Consider the following 8,875-nt stretch of genomic DNA (forward strand, 5'->3'; position numbering starts at 1 on the left):
ATTGTTATATTTTTCTTAATCATATTTAGTCCCTGCTTGGTGAAGATTAAATCATAGTTTTAGTAGATTTTGATAAAAAGTAATTGAAAAATTATAGATTTCATAAAATATGTGATCAACATTAATTATTGATTTTAAATTAGATTAAAATTTAGATTTTAATTTTTACCATACAAGCGTTTAATTTATGAAGGTAAAAAATGTTTTACAATTACAAAACAAGTATTGGTTGAGCGTGATTGGTGAAGTCTTGAAATAGTTGAGCATACTTTGACGATCAAATGAGAACGTCCTATTGGTTGTGGCCAAGAGATTGAAGTTCGATGTATCATGTATGCGAGAAAATTTACCAAGAGTAAGTAAGTTCTATTTATTTTTATCACTCTCCCAAAAACACAATATTTATTTTATTTTATTTACATGTTAAACATCAATTTCTGCTTAATATGTTGTTAGCCGGTGTTCTTCTTGTTACTAATATTAGAACTGACCTGAAAATCAAATTGATTCATACGTAAAATGCTGAAAAAAAAAATGGAAAAAATGCTGAAAATAAGTAAAGATTCAAAGGATTAACCTTAAAATTTAAAATTTTTATGTTTCTTAATAATCGGTTCTACCTCAGTTGGATGACCATTTATGAATGTAATAGCATCTTTACTTATCGTAATTTAAATTGTGATTTAAATATCTAAAGTGAGCAAAACCCTCTCTGAAGAGATGTAAATTACATTTTTCGAGAAAAATATTAAAATATATATAAATTTACATGAGGCAAAAAGTAAATTTAAATCTTTATATTAATATAAAATTTGAATTTAAAAATATCAATTTACATATCTTCCTAACATAAAATTGCACACAAAATCGAAGGTTAAGCTCTTGTTTGATAGCAATTTTTTATTTTAAAAAATTAATTTTTGATTATTATTTTACTCTTTCAACTGTTATTTTTTATTTTTTAACTCATATATGGGATTCATTTTTTTTTTAACGGTCAAAAATTAATTTTTATAATTACTGCTGAACCTGCCTAATAATGGACCGATAGAAATTTGTGGAAAATAAAAAATTTGAGGTTTTTTGTGTAGGTTATGACAGGGCTATAATATAGGTATAGAGCAGCTTTAATTATTACAGAGGGGAAGTTAGTAACTAATGAGGTGAAACGGGTGCCAATCAACTTCAAACTGTTCAATTTCTTTCCAAAGGACAACAATTCGTACGACTTTACATAGCTCAAAGGAAGCCCATGTCAGTGTCTGAATAAGCATGCAAGTCACATCGTCGTTGCTTCATCCCCTAATTATAAAAAGATTAAATCCTAACCTTAAGGGTCCCCCGTCATTCCTGTCCTGAAGTATCGTGAGGGAGGTAAATCGTAGGTTATGCCTCCAAGGGTACAGGGTGGAAAGCTGCTTGTACACTTGCACTTACCCAAGAGCCAAATCCATATTTCAGGATTCGAACCCTTGACGCAGCAGCCTCAAGCAAAGCTAGATTTCTCCACCCTCCCCTTTTACCACTTGGAGATGTGCCCTGGAGGCTTCATCCTCTAATTATGCTATACGAGCAGGCGGATGTAGCCCCCCCGCCTCCTGCCACCTATAGGGGTGGGTTAAATGTGAAAATCTTTCATTTTAAGGCATCCAATCCCTCCTCACACCCCTGGATCATATTTGGCAAAGTTCTTTCAGGTTATAAATTGGTGAGACTCATGATAAAATATGTGGTTAAAGTAAATAGAAGTCATTAGTCTAAAGAATGTGATTAAAATTGAAGTTTATAATTAAAAAAAAAAAAACTGGCAAACATGGGCGTAATGTATTTTGTTACTTAAGGATGACAATGAGGTTGGAAGAGACATAATTGAGCATAATTATCAAACACGATCTAGACGTTGAATAGTTTCTAGCATTGGGCCACTAGGCATTGGTACAGTCGGTACCCAACTATTAAACTAATAGGTCAATTCCTATCAAATCAGTGAGTCAATTTCTCTCAAATGTAGCAAGAATTGTTGTGAACTTTACAATAATTTGGTGACCAAAAAATGTCATTCTACAATTCCAAATCCAACACCTTAACACATTGTTGCACATTAGTAGGGTTCTTCAAAATTTGGAGGTCGGGGTCATATAGACTATAGTATATGCTTAAAAGTAAAAAATTGGTATAGGACATTAAAAAATTAGACTTTTGTACATTAGTGTTGAAAGAAAACGAGTCGTCCATATGGGCTGACTCGACCTCGAATTATATGGGAGTAGTTTAGAAGGAGAAGTTGAGGGAGTTGATATTTTGAATTTGAACCCATAACTCCCCCACAAACCTCCAACTTCCATAAAACATCCACTCCACCGCAAAATAAAAAATAGAACAATGCAATTTAGATTACATAATAGAGAGAAACATACATGAGGATGGTGGCTTGATGTTAAAAGTACAACATTTCAATTTGGATTCTTGGATTGTGAACATCAAACTCCTTCCTTGATGATCAAATTTCTTACTAATAAGCGGGTGCAAGATGGTGAGGAATGCAAGCAATCAAAAGGCAAGTGATTCAACGTCGTTTTGAAATTTCAAGTAAGTTTTAGTGTTTTACTATTTTGAATTCGCTTATAAGCATGCAAGCACGATTTACAATTGTACCAGACCTAAGTAGGTTATTTTCTTTCTTAAAAATATGCTGAAAATGCTTTAGAATAATTGAAATGCTTGAGTTTCATTTTCTTTGAAAAGCTGCAACATCATTAATGACAACTTTTGATATAGTCCATCTAAATTCGTAAGATTTATACCATATGTTTATGATATTAAGAAGAACACATCTGAAAATTTTCAATTCGTTTGGATTTATATTTTGGGAAAAAAATTGAACCCTAGTTAAAAAATCGAAATTGCATCGCATGATAACTTCTTGTACGTTGAGTTCCATGCTGCTCATTCAGGATGTTTGGATAGATTTTGATATTTGTACACGGGTGGTTGATATGCCCGTGTATACTCCCCTCACATGAGGGGGCCTGCGTCCAATAAAGAATGCATGTGCTCTCCTCTTGCGAGGGGAGTGTACACGGGGATGTCAACGCCCGTGTGCATACAACATGCTCTATGGTTGGATAAATCTTTTCGAAAACTTTCCAATGGTATAAAAACCATTAATGTTGGCCTTATATTGAAGGAATTATAGCATTCCAAAGTTTGTTCCAAAATTTGAAATTTTTGCATACATATTAAAAACGATGATCAGTGTTTATTTTGCCATTTTAAGTCTCGGTCGTATCGAATTTGTGTCCCAAACACGGCCTTATAGATTGTTGTTGTAAAATTTGACCATACAGATGACCTTAGAACTTCTAAATTGATCAAACGGATGGAACTTATAAATTGATCAAACGGATGGATCGAATTTTTTTATTTTTTTTTATTTTTTATGTCGAATAATCGGTACGTGTATTGCAAGCACCGAGGATGTGTGTGGAGGGAATGCCTGGTATATATTATTAAAAAATGAAAAGAAGAAGGGCAAAAGTAATGCCGCGAACCATTCTTATTGCAATTTGAAGATATGGTAACTTAGTCCCTAAAATATTCATGTTTTTATAAAGTGCAATTACTATTACTATTCAGATAATCAAATATATATTTTTCAATTTTCCAATTGAAATAAATTTAAAAAAAATATTCTTGATTTGATTAAATTTTGAAAATATTTTTAAAAGATCAAGAATGTTTATTAAGTGGTCTTTGACCAGTTGAAGTTATTTTATGAAGTGCTCTCATTTTTTTTTTTTTTGAAAATGAAAGATAATGCGAAAACGTTTCAAATACCATATTTTTATATACATTCATGAGTTGTGCGTGTCCTAAATAGGTTATTTGATTCTTTGTTACTAGTTTCAATTTCTTTTGTTTGATTAGATATGGTTAGATCTATGAGCAATTTTAGCATCCTTAGAGGAGATGCTAGTAAAGCACGGGTTTTAGAATGTGTTGAAAAATTATGTGCATATTGAAACTATGAAATGGATCCACAACATAATTTGATACAACACATAAAACATCTCGTAGTAATGCGCCGGCAAGTGATACATTGGTGATAGCTTATGCAAGGTGGAGAGTATGTATCATTTAATGAGCACTCTTCCTAGTTATTGGCACGATAAAGTTATTGAAGTTTTGAATAATTCATCACCTCTATCTTACAACTATATGATCAAGATTTTGATGAGGAAATAAAATTCTAAAAATGAGAATTTTATAATCAATTTAAATATGTATTGTTAATTTATATTGTTGAACAACATCTATGTAATATTTTTGTTTTTATATCTAGTAGTTGAATAGAAAAATTTATTATGATTGCATGTACATATTTGACATTTTGTGATTTATAAATATATATTTTATGTTTATCACAATGTCAAAATGTCTAGCTTACTACATGATTAATATTTTAATTCAGTGGGAGTTTTAAGATTTAAAGAGTTCGAGTAATTCTGACTTAAAATTTATGATTTTGCGCTGTAAAATTAATTTTATGATAATGAAACGTTAGGATAATAGACGATGATTGGGAACTTAGGTCCCGTTTGATACTCATTTTTGTAAGAATGAGAATGAAAAATATAACCGTTACGGGATCCACACAAGATATAGAACTCAAATATGATGGCTTGATGTGATGGATAACGATCACATTTTTTATTTTTGTGGTCAAATAATGGGAATCAAAAGGGGGCTTAGTAAATTTTCGACTCCATGTTTAATGTTAATTATCATAAAACTTAATTTGCATGACTACAAAATGTTATGTGTGCATAAATGAATATTTATATGTTTGTCTCTAAAATTCTAATAGACCATGGCATATAAGAATATCATAACTGACCTTAATTAGGATGTTAAATTGAATGACTATAATCCTTAGCGCCATAAAGACCCCGTTTGAGCCGCAGTAATGTAAGAATGAGAATGAAAAATATAACCGTTACGAGCCTCACACAAGAGATAGAAAGTCAAATATGGTAATTTGATATGATGGACAACGGTTGTATTTTTTATTTTAATGGGCAAATAACGGGAAACAAACAGGGGCAAATTTTGGTATGTGCTGGAAGAACATGATTGCCTTGAAAACATTAACCACGTGATGGAAAACCCAATTGTGCGTTGAACTGCTAAATAAAGAAGGGATCGAAAAAATTACCGGTCTTGGAAAAAGAAAGATTCCATTGCTCATGTGATTTTGGTAAATTCCATGGTGGACAATCTCATTAATGGTGTGAGCAGTTTCCAATTGCTCATGGCATCTGAGCATATTTGAAAGAGAAATATAGTGGTACTAGTGTGACTACACTAAGAAAGCTGACTATCTAGTGTGACACTTACAAGAAACCTCCTAATCACAACATCATTTAGTATATGAGGACCACATCTACAATGATTAGAGAGCTTAAGTTAGCACTATGTATACTGTCTAGTATATCTGAAAGAGAAATATAATGGCATTTGGGCATATCTGAAAGAGAAGTATTGTTGTACTAATGTGACTACACTTAGAAAACTGACTATCTAGTGTGACACTTATAAGAAACCTCCTAATCACAACATCATATAGCATATGAGGACCACGTCTACAATTATTAGAGAGCTCAAGTCAGCATCATGTATACTCTCTGATGAGCAGCAAGTTCAAGCTTTGATCCCTTCCTAATAATTGGAAACATCTGAAAGTCAATCTAACTCATAACGGTGGTATGAAAACTTTTGTTGATGCTATCCGCCATGATGAACTAGAGGATGAACTACTTGGAGCTGCTAAATCCCTCGGACATGCTTTTGTGGCTGACTTTAGTTTTGGAAAAGCTTCAAACTTTAAGCGTAAGAAAAACTCGTTCACTAGCAAAAAAGGAAAAAGAAAAAAGATTGGACACGGACCTAAAAAGAACAAACCCAAGTGCAGTAAGAAGGGTAAACGATTTGAAAAGAAAAATAAGAATAAGCAGAAATGCTTCAATTGTCAGGTGCTCCATCACTTTGCTTAGAAAATGCCCAGAGCTAAAAAAGATAGCTTTGTAAATACTTTTTCTATTGCTATTTATACACTGTGACGCTAATCGAATCTTGTCCTATTTGGATTGTAGACTTCGGAGCAATTAACCATGCAACCAGGGATTGAGAAGTGTTTGTGGAGTTTCATCAATTTTCAGCTGGTGCAAAATGAATATACTTCGGTAATGATGATAGAGTGGAGGTAGAAGGAATCAGTACATGCAAGTTGCATTTACATGGTGATTGTATTATTCTCATTCACGATGTCCTGTTTGTACCAAAAATATAAAAGAACTTAATTTTTGTTACCGTACTTTTAAGATTAAGTTTCAATTTGATTTTTTGTAGTACTACTATTTTATTTGTAATGATAATGAATACTACGGATTTGGATATGTAGCTGGTGATTTCATGGTATTGGAATGTGATTCAAACACTTATAATTAATTATGTTAGTCATTGTTTTTCTATAAATAATTTACTTTTTCTAATGATTTGAATGTTGATACATATGTATGACATGATAGATTAGGACATATTGAACAAGAGAAAATGAATATGCTAGCTAAAGAAGGCTTGTTAGGTTCAGTATCTAAGGTTTCATTACCTATTTGTGAACATTGCCGAATTGGAAAAACAAAAAGAAAACCATTTGGTAAAACCTTAAAAGCCGAAATTTCATTATAATCTGTCTATTCAGATATATGTGGCCCTATGAATGTGAGGAAAAGACACGCGATTGCAAACTGTATAATTATGTCTTTTGATTTCTCATAAGGCAGATGCATTAGAATTCTTTAAACGATATTTAAATGTGGTAAAAAATCAAATATATAGAAAGTTGAAAGCCTTGAAAACTGATCGAAGGAATGGATATCTATCCAAAGAGTTCAAAGAACTGTGTAATGACAAGATAATAATTAGGTTGTTAACTATTTCTAATACACCTAAACGAAATGGTGCTACTGAGAGAAGGAATATAACGTTATTAGAAATGGCGAGGTCGATGATGCTACCTATCCATTTCCTACTCGGGGAGTTGGTTTGTTAACTATGATCTATATTTTGAATAGAGCTTTCTTTAAATCAGTACCTGCTATACCATATCAGCTTTAGACAGCAAGATTTGAGTTCTCTTAGATCTTGGGATCAGCTGCCTATATCTATGATTCATCAAGTAAGTTCGGAAAACTCGGGAGCGAAACAAGAAGTGTATCTCTATAAGATACTCAGACTAGTCCAAAGAACATGTGTTCATAGGTGAAAATCAAGATGAAACTATAATTGAGATAGAGTTATGTGATGTAACGTTTCTTGAGAGTGATTTTCCTAATAGGAGAGATATTAAAAAGGGAAAACCTTTGTTTGAATTAGATGATAGATTTGTATTTGTTGGGTCAATTGAGATGTAAGAGAAAGCACTTCCACCCGTTGATCCAAATGGGAGCAATTCATAACTAACTTCAAGTGACAAGGTCACATAATTGCTTTCACTTCGTAAGGGTACTAGAAAAAACATACCTAAAAATCATTTTGAGATTGAAGGATAAGTTTTTGAAGTATCTCTAGAAGATGATGAACAACTAAAATCAGTACAAGAAGCTTTATCATCCCCTGTAAAGAAAAAGTGGAAGAATGTAATGGAAGAAAAGATGAAGTCTATAAAATCAAATCAAATCTGGGACTTGGGTTGATCTTCAGACTAGTAGGAGGGTTATAAGAACAATTTGGTTCTCAAGATAAAATGAAGAGCTGGTGGAATTATCGAAAGATATAAGACTAGCTTGGTAGCAAAAAGTTATATTCAACAGAGGGTATAGATTATGAAGAGACATTTTTCACCAATAATGAGATTTACTTCAATTAGCTAGCTCTTAGCCATAGTGGCATGTTTAGATTTAAATTACATCAAATGAATGTAAAGATTGCCTTTCTTAATGGAGAATTGGAAGAAGAAATTCACATGCAACAACCAATAGGTTTCATTAAAACAGACAAAGAGAATAAAGTTTGTAAATTGAAAAGATCAATCTATGACCTAAAGCAGTTTTCTAGATGGTGGTATTTGAGATTTTACAAAAGCGATTATCTCGTACAATTTTGTCATGATGGACGAAGATCATTGTATTTATTTGAAAATGTCTAATGAGAAATTCGTAATTTTATCTCTCTAAGATGATATTCTCTTTGCTGAAAATGATAAGGAGTATATTAAAACCATTATAAAATGGTTGTCATCAAATTTTGAAATGAAGGACATAAGTGAGGCAAATTACATATTTGGTGTTAAAATTTATAGAGATAGTTCGAAAAGACTTCTTGCTTTGTCATATGAATATACAAAAAAATTTTAAACGTTTAAAAATGGAGAATTACAACCCCATTGACACTCTTGTATCGAAAGGCGAAACTCTAAGTCTTCTCATGTGTCCTAAGACTTTTGAGAAAAAAGAAGAAATGTCTGTAGTACCATATTCCAATGCGGTTTGGAGCTTGATGTATGCTATGATGTGTACTTGTTCTCGACATTTGCTATGTCGTTGGTCTGGTCAGCATGTATCAATTTAATTTCGAAAGAGAGTATTGGAAAGTTGTTAAGATGATATCAAGATATTTGAAGGGTACTGCTAGTTATTCTCTATGCTATCAAAGGAATGATTTGTGTTTAAAATGATACATAGATGTTGATTGGGATGAAGACCTAGATTAGCGCAAATCAATTTTCGGATATGCATTATTGTTTAATAATGGCCCTATCTCTTTGTATAACAAGAATCAAACATGCATTTTTTTTTTTGGTCCTCAGTAGAAACAT

At 32.2% G+C, this 8,875-nt stretch overlaps 1 protein-coding gene across 1 annotated transcript in view; it reads left to right on the top strand.

Annotated features, from left to right (window-relative positions):
* LOC111390400 (cytochrome P450 78A7-like) overlaps positions 1-8,414 on the top strand; it is a 19,106-nt gene extending 10,692 nt beyond the window's left edge. The window contains exons 2-5 of the mRNA XM_023015437.1: positions 6,409-6,474; positions 7,151-7,237; positions 7,985-8,152; positions 8,265-8,414. Coding sequence (XP_022871205.1) covers positions 6,409-6,474; positions 7,151-7,237; positions 7,985-8,152; positions 8,265-8,414 — 471 coding nt within the window. The remainder of the gene's footprint in view (positions 1-6,408; positions 6,475-7,150; positions 7,238-7,984; positions 8,153-8,264) is intronic.
* Positions 8,415-8,875: the final 461 nt, after the last annotated feature.

Source organism: Olea europaea, unplaced genomic scaffold (genome assembly GCF_002742605.1).
Source record: "Olea europaea var. sylvestris unplaced genomic scaffold, O_europaea_v1 scaffold680, whole genome shotgun sequence".
Taxonomy (NCBI): domain Eukaryota; kingdom Viridiplantae; phylum Streptophyta; class Magnoliopsida; order Lamiales; family Oleaceae; genus Olea; species Olea europaea.